The sequence below is a fragment of the Salmo salar genome, chromosome 20 (genome assembly GCF_965601325.2).
Source record: "Salmo salar chromosome 20, fSalSal1, whole genome shotgun sequence".
Taxonomy (NCBI): Eukaryota; Metazoa; Chordata; class Actinopteri; order Salmoniformes; family Salmonidae; genus Salmo; species Salmo salar.
Window position 1 is genome coordinate 82,341,407 of NC_138310.1, and position 23,557 is coordinate 82,364,963.

Genomic DNA, 23,557 nt, shown 5'->3' on the forward strand with positions numbered 1-23,557 from the left:
TGGGTTCGTTCATTCAGTCGATTAAATACAGTCTCCCCACCCAGTCAACCTAAAACATCCCACCCACTCAACCTAAAACATCCCACCCACTCAACCTAAAACATCCCACTCACTCAACCTAAAACATCCCACCCACTCAACCTAAAACATCCCACCCACTCAACCTAAAACATCCCACCCACTCAACCTAAAACATCCCACTCAGTCAACCTAAAACATCCCACTCAGTCAACCTAAAACATCCCACCCAGTCAACCTAAAACATCCCACCCAGTCAACCTAAAACATCCCACCCAGTCAACCTAAAACATCCCACTCAGTCAACCTAAAACATTCCACCCACTCAACCTAAAACATCCCACCCACTCAACCTAAAACATCCCACCCACTCAACCTAAAACATCCCACTCAGTCAACCTAAAACATCCCACCCAGTCAACCTAAAACATCCCACCCAGTCAACCTAAAACATCCCACCCAGTCAACCTAAAACATCCCACCCACTCAACCTAAAACATCCCACCCACTCAACCTAAAACATCCCACCCACTCAACCTAAAACATCCCACTCAGTCAACCTAAAACATCCCACCCACTCAACCTAAAACATCCCACCCACTCAACCTAAAACATCCCACCCACTCAACCTAAAACATCCCACCCACTCAACCTAAAACATCCCACCCACTCAACCTAAAACATCCCACCCACTCAACCTAAAACATCCCACCCACTCAACCTAAAACATCCCACCCACTCAACCTAAAACATCCCACCCACTCAACCTAAAACATCCCACCCACTCAACCTAAAACATCCCACTCACTCAACCTAAAACATCCCACTCAGTCAGACTCCAGCAGTGATAGAGCAGAGAGAAAGATGAGCAGGTATCTGAAGGATAAACAGAAGCCTGACAGAGGGTACAGCCAGAGCTGAACAACACCAAACATTTAACCCCATCTCTTACAGCACGTCCACTGTCTCCTCTGCACTGCGCTTCCAATTCACTAAATATTAGTGATACAAACACACGCTGTTCATCAGAGACTGAAGCGAAGAAGACGTGTGTGTGTGTGTGTCAAACTGCAAATAGACAGAACTGGCTGTTTGAGAAAAAAGAGAAGGAGAGAGAGATGGAGGGAGGTGTTAGAGAACATTCAGGGAGGATCCAGCCCCCTCTCTCCATCTCCCCTCTCCCTCCCTCTCCATCTCCCCTCTCCCTCTCTCTCCAGCTCCCCATCTCCCCCTCTCTCTCCAGCTCCCCATCTCCCCCTCTCTCTCCAGCTCCCCATCTCTCCCCCTCTCTCTAGCTCCCCATCTCTCCCCCTCTCTCTAGCTCCCCATCCCTCTCTCTCTAGCTCCCCCTCCCTCTCTCTCCAGCTCCCCCTCCCTCTCTCTCCAGCTCCAGCTCCCCCTCCCTCTCTCTCCAGCTCCCCATCTCTCTCCCTCTCCAGCTCCCCATCTCCCCCCTCTCTCTCTCCATCTCCATCTCTCCCCCCTCTCTCCATCTCCCCATTTCACCCCTCTCTATATCTCTCCCCCTCTCTCTCCATTTCACCCCTCTCTATATCTCTCCCCCCCCTCTCTCCCCATCTCCCCCTCTGTCTCCCCCCTCTCTCCATCTCCCCCCATCTCCCCCTCTCTCTCCCCCCTCTCTCCATTTCACCCCTCTCTATATCTCTCCCCCTCTCTCTCTCCCCATCTCCCCCTCTCTCTCCATCTCCCCCCTCTCTCTCCCCATCTCCCCCTCTCTCTCCCCCCTCTCTCCATTTCACCCCTCTCTATATCTCTCCCTCTCTCTCTCTCCCCATCTCCCCCTCTCTCTCTCCCCATCTCCATCTCCCCCCTCTCTCTCTCTCCCCCCTCCATCTCCCCCCTCTCTCTCTCCCCATCTCCCCCCTCTCTCTTTAACTGCATGTACCATGCTCTTCCAGGTTGACAGATGGATAAACTTCTACTACATAGAAAAATAGATACTCCATTCAGCGGGTTAGGCTAATATGAAACGTTGTGCATAATTCAGAACATTGCTATGACAACAGTAATGTACTGTACTAACACACATTAAATACGTATGATATGACTATATATGGCAAGGACAGGGGAAACTGCTCACATAGCAGATAAAACTCATTGCAACTCTCCACCTCAGCATTTCTCCTTTTCCTCCTCCTCCCGTTGAATTCCTTTCATTCACAATGGCTGCCAGATGAGAGAAAAGTTAAGGCAACAGACAGAAAGTCTGACACAGAGGAAGAGGAGGGGTGAGGAGGGATGGAGGGGCTTCTGCTCCTTGTTGCTTGGAGACAGAACCATGTTTCTTCCCAGTGGAGGGAGGTAGGGGGGAGTGAAGGGGAGTTCCAGGGTTCAAAGCTTAGAGGTGAAGCCCAGTTCAAAGTTCAGTCATCCTGGTCTGTGCTCTGCTGTCCCTCTGTCACACCAGTGTGATCTCCACCTCCTCAGTCTTCTCTGTCTGTCTGTCACACCAGTGTGATCTCCACCTCCTCAGTCTTCTCTGTCTGTCTGTCACACCAGTGTGATCTCCACCTCCTCAGTCTTCTGTCTGTCTGTCACACCAGTGTGATCTCCACCTCCTCAGTCTTCTGTCTGTCTGTCACACCAGTGTGATCTCCACCTCCTCAGTCTTCTCTGTCTGTCTGTCACACCAGTGTGATCTCCACCTCCTCAGTCTTCTCTGTCTGTCTGTCACACCAGTGTGATCTCCACCTCCTCAGTCTTCTCTGTCTGTCTGTCACACCAGTGTGATCTCCACCTCCTCAGTCTTCTGTCTGTCTGTCACACCAGTGTGATCTCCACCTCCTCAGTCTTCTCTGTCTGTCTGTCACACCAGTGTGATCTCCACCTCCTCAGTCTTCTCTGTCTGTCTGTCACACCAGTGTGATCTCCACCTCCTCAGTCTTCTCTGTCTGTCTGTCACACCAGTGTGATCTCCACCTCCTCAGTCTTCTCTGTCTGTCTGTCACACCAGTGTGATCTCCACCTCCTCAGTCTTCTCTGTCTGTCTGTCACACCAGTGTGATCTCCACCTCCTCAGTCTTCTCTGTCTGTCTGTCACACCAGTGTGATCTCCACCTCCTCAGTCTTCTCTGTCTGTCTGTCACACCAGTGTGATCTCCACCTCCTCAGTCTTCTGTCTGTCACACCAGTGTGATCTCCACCTCCTCAGTCTTCTGTCTGTCTGTCACACCAGTGTGATCTCCACCTCCTCAGTCTTCTCTGTCTGTTTGCGAGGTTTCTGCTTGGGGGGCGGAGGTGCTGCACGGACCTATGAGGGGAGAGAGGGGGAGGGTCATTTAACACACATGCAGCACTGTTGCCTCAATGATTTTAAATTCACACTGCTTCTCTCAATACTGGGCTTGATCTAGGCTGCGGTTTTGGGGTGGCTTACAGGTCGTATTTTGCTCATGCCTCCGTCGGGAGTGAACCGGGAGGGCTGGGAGAACTCTGGAGACACTGGACTATGATCTGAGAGAGAGAGAGAGAGAGAGAGAGAGAGAGAGAGAGAGAGAGAGAGAGAGAGAGAGACAGAGACAGAGACAGAGAAAGAGACAGAGAGGAAGACAGAGAGGAAGACAGAGAGGAAGACAGAGAGAGAGAAAGAGAGAGAGACAGAGAGAGACAGAGAGTGACAGAGAGAGCGAGACAGAGAGAGAGACAAAGAAAAGGTCAACCAGTGAAGAACAAACACCATTGTAAATACAACCCATATTTATGTTTATTTGCACATCGTTACAACACTGTATAAAGACATGACATTTGAAATGTCTTTATTCTTTTGGAACTTTTGTAAGTGTAATATTTACAGTCGTTCTCTTACTGTGAGTGGGTCCCTTACATGTGTAAGAACTATAAACCCAGCTTTGGTCACTCTCTTACTGTGAGTGGGTCCCTTACATGTGTAAGAACTATAAACCCAGCTTTGTTCACTCTCTTACTGTGAGTGGGTCCCTTACATGTGTAAGAACTATCAACCCAGCTTTGGTCACTCTCTTACTGTGAGTGGGTCCCTTACATGTGTAAGAACTATAAACCCAGCTTTGGTCACTCTCTTACTGTGAGTGGGTCCCTTACATGTGTAAGACCTATAAACCCAGCTTTGTTCACTCTCTTACTGTGAGTGGGTCCCTTACATGTGCAAGAACTATAAACCCAGCTTTGGTCACTCTCTTACTGTGAGTGGGTCCCTTACATGTGTAAGACCTATAAACCCAGCTTTGTTCACTCTCTTACTGTGAGTGGGTCCCTTACATGTGTAAGAACTATAAACCCAGCTTTGTTCAGTCTCTTACTGTGAGTGGGTCCCTTACATGTGTAAGACCTATAAACCCAGCTTTGGTCACTCTCTTACTGTGAGTGGGTCCCTTACATGTGTAAGAACTATAAACCCAGCTTTGGTCACTCTCTTACTGTGAGTGGGTCCCTTGTACGTTGTGGGAGGTGGCTTGTGTTCCCCATTGACAGAGGGTGATCGAGGGAGGGGCGGAGGGGTAGGGGTGTCTGGGGTGGCGTAGGGGCTGCAGGGGGGCTGGTCATACAGAGGGAGGGGGGGCAACGAGGAGGGCAGCCTCGAAGATGGAGAGATCTGGAAGAGACAGAGGAGGGAAACAAAGTCAAAATTGGGGGTTGGAGGACAATGTCAATCATCTTTCACAGATTCTGCATATTGTGACTTATTCATAATCATTGAAAACACTATCAATATCACTGGTCCTTCCAATCATTTTGTACATTTACATGTGAGTCATTTAGCAGACACTTTAATGTTGTCCATTAAGTAATGGTTTTAAAACAATGATGATCATATTTAAAAAAACTATGGCAGTTATATACCAAGTCCTAGACTGTTTTCTAATGAGATTCATGAATGTTGAGTTGATAAACAAGATCCTTCCCAGTGGTTTCAATCTGTAGTAGTGAGTCATTTAGCAGACACTCTTATCCAGACAGACTTACAGTAGTGAGTCATTTAGCAGACACTCTTAACCAGAGAGACTTACAGTAGTGAGTCATTTAGCAGACACTCTTAACCAGAGAGACTTAGAGTAGTGAGTCATTTAGCAGACACTCTTAACCAGAGAGACTTAGAGTAGTGAGTCATTTAGCAGACACTCTTATCCAGAGAGACTTACAGTAGTGAGTCATTTAGCAGACATTCTTAACCAGAGAGACTTACAGTAGTGAGTCATTTAGCAGACACTCTTATCCAGAGAGACTTACAGTAGTGAGTGCATATATTTTTCATACTGTTCCCGTGTGGGAATCGAACCCACAACCCTGGCATTGGGAAGATAGCCAGGAGACATACCTTTCAGGCCAAACCAAGATAACAGAGCTGTTATTCTCAGAGGGTTGAAGTAGATCTAAACACACGGTTATCTACAGTAAACAGCTACTGCTACCCTCCAGGAAGGATAGGACCACTCCTAAACCAATCACAGAACTAACTACACATAACAGACAGACATTACTGGACGCCATGTTTCATCATGGACCCAAATATACAGCTGTGCGTATGTGTGCATTAGTGAAGTCGGTTCGATGGATTCGGTTTTCGATGTAGGTCATTTTGGGGTTGAATGCTGTAACAACACAGAATAAAATAATGAATACAAGTCCCACGATGGTAGTGACTGTCCATTACTGCTAATCACTCATTAAGCATTTATTTTACTTTTATTTCACCTTTATTTAACCAGGTAGGCCAGTTGAGGACAAGTTCTCATTTACAACTGTGACCTGGCCAAGATAAAGCAAAGCAGTGCGACATAAACAACAACACAGAGTTACACATAAACAAACGTACAGTCAATAACACAATAGAAAGATCTATGTACAGTTTGTGCAAATGTAGAAGAGTAGGGAGGCGAAATAATTACAATTTAGCATTAACACAGGAGTGATAGATGTGCAGATGATGATGTGCAAGTAGAGATACTGGGGTGCAAAAGAGCAAGAGGGTAAGTAATAATATGGGGATGAGGTAGTTGGGTGGGCTATTTACAGATTGGCTGTGTACAGGTACAGTGATCGGTAAGCTGCTCTGACAGCTGATGCTTAATTAAAGTTAGAGAGGGAGATATGAGACTAGATATAAGATATAACCATAATTTATTCACATGACTTTACTTTAATAAAATATGTCCGTTGTTGTGTATATTACATTCGTTTATTTGATAACTTTATTATTTCATTCCAAGTCATCATCTGATCTTTTTTGAGCTGCTGCATATGCTGTCTGACAAAATCACTAATTTAGTAGTTCTTCAAAGTGGGTTCGATTCCCCCGGGGGACCAGAACAAATGAAAATGTATCCACTCACTACTGTAAAACAGCGTCTGCTAAATAACTCAATTGTAAATAAGGTATACTTTTATGACTGCTGAATACCAACTATCAATCCCTTTGTGTATTGTCCAGCAGAGATACCTCCGGCAGCTGGAACATTCTCCTGCCTCCTCGGTAGCAGGTGTAAAATAAAACACAGACCAGAACTCTACCTCTGCAATGGATTACACTCATTATAGTGCTAAAATATTGTGGCAAACCTCTTCAAAGTTAGGAGCGTTTGTCACAAATTAAGTGGGAAACTGTCACCAAAGTCAGCCCAGAATGAAAGTTCTTTCGAACATGACAGTACCTGTGTGTTTGTTTCGCTGTCCTGGTCCACCCAGGCCGCAGGTAAGGTCAAGGATAGCAGGGTTCGGTACACAAATCTGGTTCTCGGTAGGTCCAGGTCTAAACGCCAACAGGTAAGTCCAAAACAGTCCAGCTCGTACACGGTAAATCCAGCCAATGTAGATTGTCTCTTTCTGTATGGTTCATAGATCCATCCCGCCCTCTCTCTCTCTTCCTGGTTTTTCTTGACCTTTTATCTGTGGGTCGGCTCCACCTTCTGAGGGTTCCCCTTGCTTCTGGGAATTGTAGTTTTGGCAGTCGGCCATTTTGTGATCTGTAGTTCTGATCGGGGTGGCCATTTTAGTGATCGGGCAAAGCCCGTTTATTAGTTCTGCCCTCACATATCTGCCATTTATCACTCGACCCCCTTCTTTGCCACACATCTCCCCCCCTAGATCCGACCCCCTAGGTCGGGCTACCGCAGCAAAATATGCGTGCATGCGGGATAACCCATCCACATTTCCCATTTCCTTTCCTGCTCTGTGTTTCAAGTCAAAGTGAAACGGTTGGAGACTCAAAAACCACCGCATCACCCGAGCGTTCTTCTCTTTAGCCCTATACATCCAGGTGAGTGGTGCATGGTCACTGATGAGGGTGAAGTGGCGCCCCAGCAGGTAGTATTTCAGGCTTTCCATAGCCCACTTTACTGCCAGCGCCTCTTTCTCAACAACTGAGTAGTTGGTTTCCCGTGGTTCCAGCTTCCTGCTTAAAAACAGGATGGGGTGTTCCACCCCTTCTACCTCTTGGGACAGCACTGCTCCCAAGCCGACCTCTGAAGCATCCGTCTGAACCACAAACTCTCTCTCAAAATCTGGTACCACCAGCACTGGATTACAGCAGAGGGCCTCCTGTAATGTCCTAAATGCTTTGGTGGCCCTTTCATCCCACTTGACCATGTTTGGCCCTCTGGCTCTAGTCATGTCGGTGAGTGGGGCGGCCACTGTGGCATAACTTGGGATGAACTTCCGGTAGTACCCGGTCAGCCCTAGGAAGGCTCGATCCTGCTTCTTATTTACTGGTTTTGGCCATTCTCTAATTGCCTCCACCTTCTTACGTTGGGGTTTGATTAATCCTCTTCCCACTGTGTATCCCAGATACTCCGTTTCCTCTAACCCCACATAACACTTGGCAGGGTTCGCCGTGAGCCCTGCCTTTCTAAGGGCGTCTAACACCGCCTGTACCCGGGGTAAGTGGGATTCCCAATCTGGGCTGTAGATCCCCATGTCATCTAAATAAGCTGCGGCGTATGTTTGGTGCGGTTTTAGGACCTTGTCCATGAGCCGTTGAAAGGTGGCTGGGGCCCCGTGTAGGCCGAATGGCATGACGGTGTATTGAAACAAATCGTCAGGGGTTGCAAAGGCTGTCTTTTCTTTGGCCCTGGGGGTCAGAGGAATTTGCCAGTACCCTTTTGTCAGGTCCAGGGTCGTAATGTACCGAGCTTTACCAATTTTCTCCAGTAGTTCGTCTACTCTGGGCATGGGGTAGGCATCAAACTTGGAGATTTCATTTACCTTCCGAAAGTCGTTACAGAACCGCAAAGACCCATCGGGCTTGGAGACCATCACAATTGGGCTAGACCACTCACTATGTGACTCTTCGATCACTCCAGCTGTCAACATTTTCTCCGTCTCTGCTCTAATCGCTGCCTGTCGAGCCTCGGGTACCCGATATGGCCTCATGCTCACTTTTCTCCCGGGTAGGGAAACGATATCATGAGCTGTAACCTCAGTTCGGCCGGGTACTTCTGAAAACACATCTCTGTTTTTCTGGATCAGGGTCTTTACTTCCTGTACTTGTGCTGGGGACAAAGTAGGTGAAATATTTACTTCAGCTGTCTCCTGAGTGTGTGTGGGGTACGTGACCATTAGTGTTTCTCTCTCTCTCCATGCTTTTAACAGGTTTATGTGATAGATCTGTTCCTGGGGCCGTCGACCTGGCTGTCGGATCCGATAATTAACTTCTCCTATTCTCTCCAGTACTTCATATGGTCCTTTCCATGTGGCTAGTAGTTTGCACTCTACCGTGGGGATCAGCACTAACACCTTATCTCCCGGTTGAAATTCCCTCAGGGTAGCCTGCCGGTTATAAGATAGTTGTGGTGCTCTTGTGCTTGTCTCATGTGCTCTCTGACGATGGGCATGACTGTGGCTATCCTGTTTTGCATTGCCGTGACGTGCTCTATGACACTAGTATACGGGGTGGATTGGTGTTCCCAGGTTTCCCGGGCGATGTCTAAGATTCCCCGGGGGTGCCTCCCATATACCAGCTCAAAGGGAGAAAACCCCAGCGAGGCTTCAGGAACCTCTCTAATGGCAAACATCAGATATGGCAACATGCAATCCCAGTTTTCCCATCCTTGTCGATTACCTTCCTGAGCATTGACTTCAGGGTCCGGTTGAATCTCTCAACCAGCCCGTCCGTCTGTGGATGGTAAACCGATGTCCTCAACTGTTTCACCTGCCACAATTTACAAAGGTCCGCCATAAGGCGGGACATAAAGGGGGTCCCCTGGTCAGTAAGGATCTCCTTTGGGACCCCAACCCTGGTGAACAATAGCACTAGTTCCTTGGCGATATTTTTGGAAGCCATTGTCCGAAGGGGAATGGCTTCTGGGTAGCGAGTGGCATAATCTAGAATGACCAGAATGTATTGGTGCCCTCTGGCAGATTTGGGTAGTGGGTCCACTATGTCCATCGCTATCCTCTCAAATGGCGTTTCGATTATGGGGAGTGGCACTAACGGGCTTCTAAACGCTGGTCGGGGAGCTGTTACCTGGCACTCCGGGCACTCTCCACAATGCCGAGCCACTTCAGCCTGAATTCCTGGCCAGTAAAACCTCCTTACAATCCGGTCTTGGGTTTTATCGATACCAAGGTGTCCACCCAGAATGTGCCCATGAGCTAGATCCAGTACTGTCTTCCTGTACCGGGTGGGGACCAACAACTGTTCCACCACATCAAGCCCTATTTTTGAGACTCTGTACATCAAACCATTTTTCATGATGAAGTGGGGAAAACTATTAGGCATCATCCCATCATTTATGGGAGTACCATCTACGACCTGCACGTCTGCTCTGGCTTGCTGCAGGGTTGGATCCTGGTGTTGGGCCGTCCCGAAATTAGTCATGGACCCTGCCAGGTCTGCTGGTTCTAGATAGTCGTCCTCTGGATTCAGATCGACCCCAGCCCCACTAGTACTGGGCTGTTCATTATCAACGAGGTTTGCCACTTCATCCTCATCCTCCCCTACTAGTACCTGTGAGGTTGGCCCCTGGGAGACCTCTTTTCTTGGCCTTGGTTGAAGGCCCCATGCTTCTTCCTGCTTGGTCAGGGTTGTTGGCTTCTCAAATATGCCGTTCTTTTGACCTAACTTCGCAAAGTTAGGAAAGTATCTACCCAATATTACATCATATGGCATCTTTGGGACCACGCCGACCTCATAATCCAGCAGACCGTCCTCTGTTTGTATGCTCACTAATGCTGTGGGGTACAGACGGGTATCCCCATGAATGCACGTAACACTGATATCCTGACTTGTATCCAGTTTATGCGTCGGCACTAGGTTTGCAACGACCAGGGTTAGCATTCTGCCGGAATCCAGTAGTGCTTCAACCTCCTTCCCTTCAACCTTCACCCTGCACATATGTTTGTTTCTTGATCTTTCAAGTACAGTGGTTACCACGGGACATGCATACCATATCTCATCTTTTTCACCGAGGTTACATTGCATTGGCTCTTCTTTAATAGGGCAGTAGGCTGCAATATGTCCCGGTCGATTACAATTGTAACAGATAATAGGGTTCCGGGGGGGAGACCTCCTCGACCCCCAGTCCCGGTTTCCGGTTTTTCCCTTAGTGTCTCGGCCCGATTCTGATTCTTTCCTCATGGCCCCACGCTGCTCTCCTCCCCCTCCACCTGTTGGGACAGTCTTACCCTGTCTGCTGGTTCGCCCAGGCCTGGGGAATGGGAATCTTTCCTCCTGCGCCTGCTCAGCTGTTCCTGCCGTACAATACCGTTCAACCAGGCCCACGAGATGGTCGGCGGAAAGTACCTCGTTCTGGCCAACCCATCGTCGTACTTCTAGGGGTAGACCTCGCTGAAACTGGTTGAGTACGATGGTCTCGACGACCTCGGCGGACGAACGGGTCTCCGGTCGCAAACATTTCCGTGCCAGGGGAATCAAGTCGAACATCTGTGTTCGGGGGGGTTGTCCCGGTCTGTAGGACCACTGGTGGAAGCGGTATGCCCTCACGGTATCGGTCACTCCCAGTCTAGTCAGAATCTCTCCCTTGAGTTTATCGTAATCCTGTGCATCCTTCAACTCCAGGTCGAAATATGCTTTTTGAGCGTCCCCTGCCAGGTATGGTGCCAGAAGCCCTGCCCATTCTTCTTTCGGCCACTTCTCCCTCTCTGCCGTCCTTTCGACGGTGGTAAGACATGCTTCCACATCATCCTGCGCTGTCATTTTTTGAAGAAAATGATTGGCCCACCTTTGGGTATTTGCAGCTGGTAACTGAGCCCCAATTTAGTCCGCTAGCCCCTTTAGGCCTTCTCTTAACTCCCGGGTGTTTCTCTCTTGCTCTTCTCTGAGCAGCTGGTTGGTGCGGTACTGGACCTGTAACGTGTCCTGATACATTCGCATTGCATGAGCTATTTGTTGAGCTCTAGTTGCCTCTTGTTGGGCTGCCGCCGCTTGTAACAGGGCCTGTATGGCTCCCTCCATACTCATTTTCCTGAAAAAAACTGTCCTAACCAAACAAAGCCCCCCCCCCCCCCAAAAAAAAACCTGACTCCCCTTTGGAGTGCTAACTAAACTTTTTTTATTTTTATTTTTTTTCCTACCTAACCAGCGGTATGGTTAATCCAGTGCCCACACTCTCCACCACGTGTGGCAAACCTCTTCAAAGTTAGGAGCGTTTGTCACAAATTAAGTGGGAAACTGTCACCAAAGTCAGCCCAGAATGAAAGTTCTTTCGAACATGACAGTACCTGTGTGTTTGTTTCGCTGTCCTGGTCCACCCAGGCCGCAGGTAAGGTCAAGGATAGCAGGGTTCGGTACACAAATCTGGTTCTCGGTAGGTCCAGGTCTAAACGCCAACAGGTAAGTCCAAAACAGTCCAGCTCGTACACGGTAAATCCAGCCAATGTAGATTGTCTCTTTCTGTATGGTTCATAGATCCATCCCGCCCTCTCTCTCTCTTCCTGGTTTTTCTTGACCTTTTATCTGTGGGTCGGCTCCACCTTCTGAGGGTTCCCCTTGCTTCTGGGAATTGTAGTTTTGGCAGTCGGCCATTTTGTGATCTGTAGTTCTGATCGGGGTGGCCATTTTAGTGATCGGGCAGAGCCCGTTTATTAGTTCTGCCCTCACATATCTGCCATTTATCACTCGACAACCTTCTTTGCCACAATATATAGAATACTGTCCTGTTGGAAACGACAACGTCGCACAGTCCCGGCGGGATCTGATTTATCGCTAGACAAACTGTGCGATGTGTGCATTGAGCACACAGAAACAAAGAACTGAAGGAAATGTAATTCAAATAATTTAACCTACTTCGGTCAATTAGTTGTTTAAAAAAAATAAAAAATAACCGGAATGTTGATTAATCGCTCAGCACTAGGGTGCATGCATTTGTGTGTGTGTACCTGTGTGTGTGTGTGTGTGTGTGTGTGTGTGTGTGTGTGTGTGTATGTGTGTGTACCAGTGTGTGTGTGTGTGTGTACCAGTGTGTGTTCAAGTGTGTGTGTGTGTGTGTGTGTGTGTGTACCAGTGTGTGTGTGTGTGTACCAGTGTGTGTGTGTGTGTGTGTGTGTACCAGTGTGTGTGTGTGTGTGTGTGTACCAGTGTGTGTGTGTGTACCAGTGTGTGTGTGTGTGTGTGTGTACCAGTGTGTGTGTGTGTGTGTGTGTACCAGTGTGTGCGTGTGTGTGTGTGTGTGTGTGTGTGTGTGTGTGTGTGTGTGTGTGTGTGTGTGTGTGTGTGTGTGTGTGTGTGTACCAGTGTGTGTGTGTACCAGTGTGTGTGTGTGCGTGTACCAGTGTGTGTGTGTGTGTGTGTGTGTGTGTGTGTACCAGTGTGTGTGTGTGTGTGTGTGTGTGTGTGTGTGTGTGTGTGTGTGTACCAGTGTGTGTGTGTGTGTACCAGTGTGTCTGCTCTGTTCTCTCTGCTCTCCGTGAGGTCCTCCACCAGTACAGAAGGGAAGACTCCCACTCGACCGTTGAACTCTCCCTCCCAGAAGCCATCGTCCGTTTGGGTGTCTCTGTTAAGCAGACGGATGACAGCCCCCTCTGGGAAGGACAGCTCCTCATCCGCCTGACCATCGTAGTCATACAGCGCCCTCACAAAACTCACTGGGGAGATGAGAGAGGAGAGTGAGAGGAGGATTATTATTGAATTCTGGAACAATCCATGAGGCTTGAACCTATTGAAGTTAATTAACACACATTGGGTTCAGATCTTTGTTTTCTTCTCCCCATCAATGTCTTGATCTGACAAACAAGTTGGAAATGTGTCTGAAGTCTTTGAGAGGGTTTGTATTTGCCTAGTTTTTGTGCATGTGTGTGTAGTGGTGTACATGTGTGTGTGTAGTGGTGGACATGTGTGTGTAGTGGTGGACATGTGTGTGTAGTGGTGGACATGTGTGTGTGTAGTGGTGGACATGTGTGTGTGTAGTGGTGGACATATGTGTGTAGTGGTGGACATGTGTGTGTAGTGGTGGACATGTGTGTGTAGTGGTGGACATGTGTGTGTGTGTAGTGGTGGACATGTGTGTGTGTGTAGTGGTGGACATGTGTGTGTGTGTAGTGGTGGACATGTGTGTGTGTAGTGGTGGACATGTGTGTGTGTGTAGTGGTGTACGTGTGTGTGTAGTGGTGTACATGTGTGTGTGTAGTGGTGGACATGTGTGTGTGTGTAGTGGTGTACATGTGTGTGTAGTGGTGTACATGTGTGTGTGTAGTGGTGTACGTGTGTGTGTAGTGGTGGACATGTGTGTGTGTAGTGGTGGACATGTGTGTGTGTAGTGGTGGACATGTGTGTGTGTAGTGGTGGACATGTGTGTGTGTGTTCTTACAGCTGGCGTCTCCGTTGATGCTGCCTGTGTGTATCTCTGGCTCGGTGGAGTTGGAGGAGGTGTGTGAGCGTGTGTCCAGCGCAGCGAGAGACTGGAGCATGCTCAGTAGACTGCTAGAGGTGGGGAACTGAAGATACTTCTCTGGGACGTAGCCAATCAGCCCTGTCTTACTCCTCGCCTGAAACAACCAATCACACAACAGGATGTTAGACATGAACCAATTACAGAGCTCTGTGTTAAAGGACAGCCCTGGTCAACCAATGAAAGAGGACTATATTAGGCAGTGCTGTGTGTTTAGTCTCTGCCTATAGGGAGGAGGTCAGAGACCTGGCCGGGTGGTGCCAGAATAACAACCTATTCCTCAACGTAAACAAGACTAAGGAGATGATTGTGGACTACAGGAAAAGGAGGACCGAGCACGCCACCATTCCCATCGACGGGGCTGTGGTGGAGCAGGTTGAGAGCTTCAAGTTCCTTGGTGTCCACATCAACAACAAACTAGAATGGTCCAAACACACCAAGACAGTCGTGAAGAGGGCACGACAAAGCCTATTCCCCCTCAGGAAACTAAAAAGATTTGTCATGGGTCCTGAGATCCTCAAAAGGTTCTACAGATGCAACATCGAGAGCATCCTGACTGGTTGCATCACTGCCTGGTACGGCAACTGCTCGGCCTCTGACCGCAAGGCACTACAGAGAGTAGTGCGTACGGCCCAGTACATCACTGGGGCCAAGCTGCCTGCCATCCAGGACCTCCACACCAGGCGGTGTCAGAGGAAGGCCCTAAAAATTGTCAAAGACTCCAGCCACCCCAGTCATAGACTATTCTCTCTACTACCGCATGGCAAGCGGTACCGGAGTGCCAAGTCTAGGACAAAAAGGCTTCTCAACAGTTTTTACCCCCAAGCCATAAGACTCCTGAACAGGTAATCAAATGGCTACCTGGACTATTTGCATTGTGTGCCCCCCCCAACCCCTCTTTTACGCTGCTGCTACTCTCTGTTCATCATATATGCATAGTCACTTTAACCATATCTACATGTACATACTACCTCAATCAGCCTGACTAACCGGTGCCTGTATATAGCCTCTCTACTGTTATGTTTCACTGTCTTTTTACTGTTGTTGTTATTTCTTTACTTACCTATTATTCACCTAACACCTTTTTTGCACTCTTGGTTAGAGCCTGTAAGTAAGCATTTCACTGTAAGGTCTACACCTGATGTATTCAGCATTTCACTGTAAGGTCTACACCTGATGTATTCAGCATTTCACTGTAAGGTCTACACCTGATGTATTCAGCATTTCACTGTAAGGTCTACACCTGATGTATTCAGCATTTCACTGTAAGGTCTACACCTGTTGTATTCAGCATTTCACTGTAAGGTCTACACCTGATGTATTCAGCATTTCACTGTAAGGTCTACACCTGTTGTATTCAGCATTTCACTGTAAGGTCTACACCTGATGTATTCAGCATTTCACTGTAAGGTCTACACCTGTTGTATTCAGCATTTCACTGTAAGGTCTACACCTGATGTATTCAGCATTTCACTGTAAGGTCTACACCTGTTGTATTCAGCATTTCACTGTAAGGTCTACACCTGATGTATTCAGCATTTCACTGTAAGGTCTACACCTGTTGTATTCAGCATTTCACTGTAAGGTCTACACCTGATGTATTCAGCATTTCACTGTAAGGTCTACACCTGTTGTATTCAGCATTTCACTGTAAGGTCTACACCTGTTGTATTCAGCATTTCACTGTAAGGTCTACTACACCTGTTGTATTCAGCATTTCACTGTGAGGTCTACTACACCTGTTGTATTCAGCATTTCACTGTAAGGTCTACTACACCTGTTGTATTCAGCATTTCACTGTAAGGTCTACTACACCTGTTGTATTCAGCATTTCACTGTAAGGTCTACACCTGATGTATTCAGCATTTCACTGTAAGGTCTACACCTGTTGTATTCAGCATTTCACTGTAAGGTCTACACCTGTTGTATTCAGCATTTCACTGTAAGGTCTACACCTGTTGTATTCAGCATTTCACTGTAAGGTCTACACCTGTTGTATTCAGCATTTCACTGTAAGGTCTACACCTGTTGTATTCAGCATTTCACTGTAAGGTCTACACCTGTTGTATTCAGCATTTCACTGTAAGGTCTACACCTGTTGTATTCAGCATTTCACTGTAAGGTCTACACCTGTTGTATTCAGCATTTCACTGTAAGGTCTACACCTGTTGTATTCAGCATTTCACTGTAAGGTCTACACCTGTTGTATTCAGCATTTCACTGTAAGGTCTACACCTGTTGTATTCAGCATTTCACTGTAAGGTCTACACCTGTTGTATTCAGCATTTCACTGTAAGGTCTACACCTGTTGTATTCAGCATTTCACTGTAAGGTCTACACCTGTTGTATTCGGCGCATGTGACAAATACACTTTGATTTGATTGTTGTTACCTTGACCCAGTCCTCCATGTCTCCATCCTCTATCACCTCCAACATCTCATGCTCCTCTATACTCAACTCATCTGGCTGAGATGCCTAGAAACACAGAGACAGACACAGAGACAGACAGAGACACAGAGACAGACAGAGACAGACACAGAGACAGACAGAGACACAGAGACAGACACAGAGACAGACACAGAGACAGACAGAGACACAGAGACAGACAGAGACACAGAGACAGAGACACAGAGACAGACAGAGACACAGAGACAGACACAGACAGAGAGAGACAGACACACAGAGACACAGAGACAGACAGAGACACAGAGACAGACAGAGACACAAAGACAGACAGAGACACAGAGACAGACAGAGACACAGAGACAGACAGACACAGAGACACAGAGACAGACAGAGACAGAGACACAGAGACAGACAGAGACAGAGACACAGAGACAGACAGAGACACAGAGACAGACACAGAGACAGACACAGACAGAGACACAGAGAGAGACAGAGACTCAGAGACAGACAGAGACACAGAGACAGACAGAGACACAGACAGAGAGAGAGGGAGAGGAGGAGAGGAGAAAAGGAAGGTATTAACCAATGGACAATACAAACTGATATTTTATGGCTCTAATGTTACATGCCGAGTGTTCAGATGGGTGGAGCCACCTGACCCTGATCTAATGGGTGGGGCTCTCTGACTCTGATGGGTGGAGCCACCTGACCCTGGCCTGACCCTGATGGGTGGAGCCCCCTGACCCTGGCCTGATCCTGATAGGTGGAGCCCCCTGACCCTGATGGGTGGAGCCTCCTGAACCTGATGGGTGGAGCCTCCTGACCCTGATGGGTGGAGCCACCTGACCCTGGCCTGACCCTGATGGGTGGAGCCCCCTGACCCTGGCCTGATCCTGATAGGTGGAGCCCCCTGACCCTGATGGGTGGAGCCTCCTGACCCTGATGGGTGGAGCCACCTGACCCTGGCCTGACCCTGATGGGTGGAGCCCCCTGACCCTGGCCTGATCCTGATAGGTGGAGCCCCCTGACCCTGATGGGTGGAGCCCCCTGACCCTGATGGGTGGAGCCTCCTGACCCTGATGGGTGGAGCCCCCTGACCCTGACCTTGATGGGTGGAGCCCCTGACCCTGATGGGTGGAGCCCCCTGACCCTGACCTGACCCTGATGGGTGGAGCCCCTGACCCTGATGGGTGGAGCCCCCTGACCCTGGCCTGATCCTGATAGGTGGAGCCCCCTGACCCTGATGGGTGGAGCCCCCTGACCCTGACCTGACCCTGATGGGTGGAGCCAACAAAGCTTGCACAGCTCTTTTACACACCATCTTGATGTACATATTACTACATCATCTGTCTAGATAAAGACTGTTTGTGGAAAAACATTATCTAGCATATCTAAGCAAATATACTGAGTATATTTTCATGACAGGATTCACCTGGACAGACCAGGTGAAACCTATGATCCCTTATTGATGTCACTTGTTAAATCCACTTTAATCCGTGTAGATGAAGGGGAGGAGACAGGTTAAAGAAGGATTTTTAAGACCTGGGACAATTGAAACATTGATTGTGTATGTCTGTCATTCAGAGGGTGAATGGGCAAGAGAGAAGTTGTAAGTGCCTTTGAAAGGGTATGGTAGTAGGTGTCAGGAGCACCGGTTTGTGTCAAGAACTGCAACGCTGCTGGGTTTTTCACACTCAACAGTTTTCCGTGTGTATCAAGAATGGTCCACCACCCAAAGGACATCCAGCCAACTTGACACAACTGTGAGAAGCATTGGAGTCAACTTGGACCAGCATCCCTGTGGAACGCTTTCGACACCTTGTAGAGTCCATGACCCGACAAATTGAGGCTGTTCTGAGAGCAAAAAGGGGGAGAGGGGGGTGTATTACCTTGTATGAATAGAGGACTTTGCAGGTGAGTGGGTAGTTCCTGAGAGTCCCAGAGGGGCTGGAGCTGCTGTCGTCAAACACCTCCATGTTCTCCTCACACTCCTCCCCCTCCGACCGCTCCAGATCAACTGGGCCCTACACACACATCACAATGAGCTAGGTCCAACGCTCCAGTGTGGTTCTCTCTGGTCCTCTCTCCTCCTTCTGAGTCAGGTGATGTGAAGTGTGTCTCTGTAAAACCTTTACGTCCTGACCCCTCCTCTACCTGTCTGTCCTCAGGGAACCTCATTGGCTCAGAGAGATCAGGTGGCATATGGGCCCGCCCCCTTGGGACAGGACACAGCAACCCAACCAGGACAAAACACGTGTGTATTTTGGTCTGTCTGTGTTTTCAAAACTCACTATATTCCCGATAGGAAGCTTAGTCATATGTGTGTGTGTGTGGTATGTGTGTCCCCAACCAGGTGTTCAGAATATATATTCCTCCTATTGTAAGCAGAGGAAGGAGTTTGCTCTTCTTATGTAGGTTAACTTCTCTAGGGTAGGGGGCAGTATTTTGACGTCCGGATGAAAGGCGTGCTCGTAGTAAACTGCCTGCTACTCAGGCTCAGAAGGTAGGATATGCATAGTATTAGTAGATTTAGATAGAAAACACTCTGAAGTTTCTAAAACTGTTTGAATGATGTCTGTGAGTATAACAGAACTCATATGGCAGGCAAAAACCTGAGAAAGATCCAACCAGGAAGTGTGGAAATCTGAGGTTTGTAGTTTTTCAAGTGATTGCCTATACAGTATACAGTGACTTAGGGTTCATTTTGCACTTCCTAAGGCTTCCACTAGATGTCAACAGTCTTTAGAACATTGTTTCAAGCTTCTACTGTGAATAGGGAGAGAATAAGAGCTCCTGGAATTAGACGACTGAGAAAATGACATGAGCTCAGTGGCGCGCACTCCCGTGAGATTTAGCTGTGTTCCTTTTCTTTTTTGAAGACAAAGGAATCATCTGGTTAGAATATTATGGAAGATTTATGATAAAAACATCCTAAAGATTGATTCTATACATCGTTTGACATGTTTCTACGAACGTAAATATAACTTTTTTTGACTTTTCGTCGTGACATTTTGCGCACGCTTCCTGCATTTGGAGTAGTGGACTAAACACGCGAACAAAAAGGAGGTATTTGGACATAAATGATGGACTTTATTGAACAAAACAAACATTTATTGTGGAACTGGGATTCCTGGGAGTGCATTCTGATGAAGACCATCAAAGGTAAGTGAATATTTATAATGTAATTTTTGTCATTTCTGTTGACTCCAAAATGGCGGGTATCTGTATGGCTTGTTTTGATATCTGAGCGCTGTACTCAGATTATTGCAAAATTTGCTTTCGCCGTAAAGCTTTTTGGAAATCTGACACAGCGGTTGCATTAAGGAGAAGTGCATTTATAATTCTTTGAATAACTGTTGAATATTTTATCAACGTTTATGATGAGTATTTCTGTAAATTGATGTGCTCATTCACCGGACGTTTTGGGAGGCAAAACATTTCTGAACATTACACGCCAATGTAAAATAGGGTTTTTGGATATAAATATGAACTTTATCGAGCAAAACATACATGTATTGTGTAACATGAAGTCCTATGAGTGCCATCTGATGAAGATCATCAAAGGTTAGTGATTAATTTTAGCTGTATTTCTGGTCTTTGTGACGCCTCTCCTTGCTTGGAAAATGGCTGTGTGGTTTTTCATGTCTCGAAGCTGTCCTAACATAATCTAATGTTATGCTTTCGCCGTAAAGCCTTTTTAAAATCGGACAATGTGGTTGGATTAACGAGAAGTTTATCTTTAAAATGGGATATAATAGTTGTATGTTTGAGAAATTTGAATTATGAGATTTTTGTTGTTTTGAATATGCCGCCCTGCTATTTCACTGGCTGTTGAATAGTGTGTCCCGCGAGTGGGACACACATAGTGTGTCCCGCGAGTGGGACACACATACCCCAGAGATTTAGCTTGGATTTTTATTTATTTTTTACCTTTATTTAACTAGGCAAGTCAGTTAAGAACAAATTCTTATTTTCAATGATGGCCTAGGAACAGTTGTCCTAACTGCCTTGTTCAGGGGCAGAACGACAGATTTGTACCTTGTCAGGATTCGAACTTGCAAACCTTTCGGTTACTAGCCCAACGCTCTAAGCACTAAGCTACCCTGCCGCCCCAGGAATGATGACTTAAAAACGAAACAGTCCATTCTGCTTTTAATAATGTATAAACACCTTGATGTTGTCAAGCAAAAAGCAAACATAGCTCTACTTACTAATTCCTGCTCTTACAAATCAATATGTAACAGGTGTTATCATCATTACATTTTAGTCATTTAGCAGACGCTCTTATCCAGAGCGACTTACAGTAGTGAATGCATACATTTCATACATTTTTTTCCCCTGTGCTGGCACCCCGTGGGAAACGAACCCACAACCCTGGCGTTGCACACACCATGCTCTACCAACGGAGCTACAGGGAAGGCCAGAAGGGATTGTACTATAGTATACTAGTAGTTATCACCTTGAGGAAAAGCTACTTCATTCTCCATCACACTGATAAACCAGACTGGTGTGAAATGAACACTGGGCCAAGGGAACAGAGCACTCATTCTGTCACCTTTCTATCATCCACTTTCTCCCCCTCTTCACCCTCCTTTCCTTTAGTTTCAGCTTCCCATTATCACTCTCCCCCTCTCTCTTCCTTCTCACCTCCTCCCTCCCTCCTGTCTTCACCAACCCCTCTCTCTCTCCCTCCTTCCCCTCTGTCTTCACCCCCCCACTCTCTCTCCCTCCTTCCTCTCTGTCTTCACCCCCTCACTCTCTCCCTCCTTCCTCTCTGTCTTCACCGCCCCTCTCTTTCTCTCCCTCCTTCCTCTCTGTCTTCACCCCCCCCTCTCTCTCTCTGGTGGTTGCTGCAGTGTCATGTGAACAGAATGTTAAGTGATGAAGATGAGCAGAGACTGCTTACCTCAACGTCCTGCTGAGACACACACACACACATACACCCAAACACACACACACAGGACCAAAGTGCTGAAGCTCACACACATGCCTTGGCTGCCCTGTGGTAAAGAAACAGTCTGTGGTGATGACATGTAGTGGGAGAGAGGCATTTCAGTGAGTGTAGTGTAGAGTGAGGGATTGTGGGTAGTTTCCTCCAAAGTGTGGGACGGTGGTGTAGTGAGAGGGAGGGAGGGCAGGTGTCTCACCGAGAGTGAGGGATCGTGGGTAGTGTAGTTTAGTGTAGCCCAGCGCTCATTCTCAAGCTCCTCCATCACCTGGTTCATGGCGCTCTTCAGCCAGGTATCCACGGCAACGCCCACCTGTCTCAGCAGGTCCAGACGAGCCTCTGCCTTCAGCTTTACTGTCTAGAGTGAGAGAGAGGTTACACACGTGGACACACACATACACTGCTGGGTAATCAATACGACTGACAGGGGCCGTTGGAGGACTCAATCTATCCCATCAGCACTCACAGGTCACCTGTCAGCCCAACATCTATGGTGGAAGGTTATATCAGTTATCATCATCACGTCTAGGGTGGAGCAGCACGTCAGCGACCGTCAGTCTCTCTATGGTGACTGTGGTCAGCAGTGGAGGACAGACTAACTCCAGACAGTCAAACAAAGTCTAGAAAGGTTTCCTGCCAGGTAAGTAGTATGTAGGTAAACAGGAAGTGTAGGGAGATGTACTCATTACAGTACACTTCCATGGAGATAAAAGCTATTTAATGTCTGATCAGTAACAGGAAGCAGAGTGTGGTTAGTTATTTATGTACACTATCACTTCCTGCTCTGACCCCGCCCACCACACATACTATTGGTTGTCCTAGCTCTGCCCCTCCCCCCAGACCAGTTAAACCTAACCTACAGACAGCAGGAGATAATGGGGGCAGGGAGAGAGTGGGTGAGGGAGGTGTAGAGAGGTGGATAGAGGGGGGGTGACGGAGGTGGAGGGGGGGTGAGGGAGGTGGAGAGAGGGGGCAGAGAGTGGGGGTAGAGAGAGGGAAGAGAGTGGGGGTAGAGAGAGGGAAGAGAGTGGGGGTAGAGAGAAGGAGGTGGAGAGAGGGGGTAGGGAGTGGGAGGGAGGGAGGTGGAGAGAGGGGAGGGAAGAAAGGGGGGGTGGTAGAGAGTGGTCCATAGCGGTGTGCATTTCACATCTCTGTCTGTGGGCGCGATGACTATATCAGCCAGCAGGGGGTGCCAGATAGAGGGAAATCACAGAGGAATGAGAGAGAAAAGGAAGGTGAGGAGGGGGGTGAGGTGAGGAGGGAGAGCTGAGGAGGAGGAGGGAGAGCTGAGGAGGAGGAGGGAGAGCTGAGGAGGAGGAGGGAGAGCTGAGGAGGATGAGGGAGAGCTGAGGAGATGGATTGATCTGATTCATAGTCTGACAGGATCGATGGAAAGACAACTCTACTTGGAGAAGGGGGGGGGGGGGGGGGGGGTATAGGTCTACCTTATTTCCTACAAACACACACCTCAGCCTTGCGGATGTTCTCTTTGGTATCCTCTATCTTCAGCTCCAGATCAAGCCGGCCCTGCTCTGTTTGAGGGACTCCCAGTGTCTCACATTCCTCCAGGCTCTAATGGCAGACACACACACACACTTAAATACCACAGACTAAAATCAAATCTGGTTTTCAAAGATGATCTGAGCCAACATCAACAACTAGTATGTGTGTGGACTCACTCTCTTGTAGTGGATGATGTTCTTGTGTTCTCGGGCCATTCTGGTTGCCCACTTCCTGGCCTCCTTGTTCAGACTGTGCTCCTCTCTCGGGCTCCCCGTGTCTGTCTCCAACTTACGACTCTACCACCCACACACACACACACACACACACCCAACCACACATAGTTACCATGGAGATAAGAGGAACACAACACCCTCCTCCCAAGCGGTTACCATGGAAATGATTGAATGTGATATCCTAAAAACAGACTCCACTACCTCAAGTACACCTGGATACAGCTACCTAGCAACCACACCAAGTACCCCGGGACACAGCTACCTAGCAACCACACCAAGTACCCCGGGACACAGCTACCTAGCAACCACACCAAGTACCCCGGGACACAGCTACCTAGCAACCACACCAAGTACCCCTGGACACAGCTACCTAGCAACCACACCAAGTACCCCGGGACACAGCTACCTAGCAACCACACCAAGTACCCCCGGATACAGCTACCTAGCAACCACACCAAGTACCCCTGGACACAGCTACCTAGCAACCACACCAAGTACCTCTGGACACAGCTACCTAGCAACCACACCAAGTACCCCTGGACACAGCTACCTAGTAACCACACCACGTACCCCTGGACACAGCTACCTAGCAATCACACCAAGTACCCCTG

General features: G+C 48.1%; 1 protein-coding gene across 2 annotated transcripts; it reads right to left on the reverse strand.

The window, feature by feature from the left end:
• Nucleotides 1-1,915: 1,915 nt before the first annotated feature.
• Nucleotides 1,916-23,164, reverse strand: LOC106581366 (F-BAR and double SH3 domains protein 2). 2 transcript variants are annotated; one of them, XM_082966771.1, is made up of 10 exons: nucleotides 22,890-23,164; nucleotides 22,678-22,782; nucleotides 21,479-21,568; nucleotides 18,152-18,286; nucleotides 16,248-16,331; nucleotides 13,776-13,953; nucleotides 12,845-13,053; nucleotides 4,435-4,609; nucleotides 3,416-3,492; nucleotides 1,916-3,289 (listed from the first exon to the last, which is right to left on the reverse strand). In XM_082966771.1, exons 1-10 carry the CDS (start codon nucleotides 22,926-22,928, stop codon nucleotides 3,206-3,208), a joined length of 1,176 nt encoding a protein of 391 aa, XP_082822897.1. In that variant the 5' UTR covers nucleotides 22,929-23,164; the 3' UTR covers nucleotides 1,916-3,205. The 2 variants fall into 2 exon arrangements, with proteins under 2 accessions (XP_082822897.1, XP_082822896.1); XM_082966770.1 differs by having other exon boundaries at nucleotides 21,410-21,568; nucleotides 22,890-23,162.
• Nucleotides 23,165-23,557: the final 393 nt, after the last annotated feature.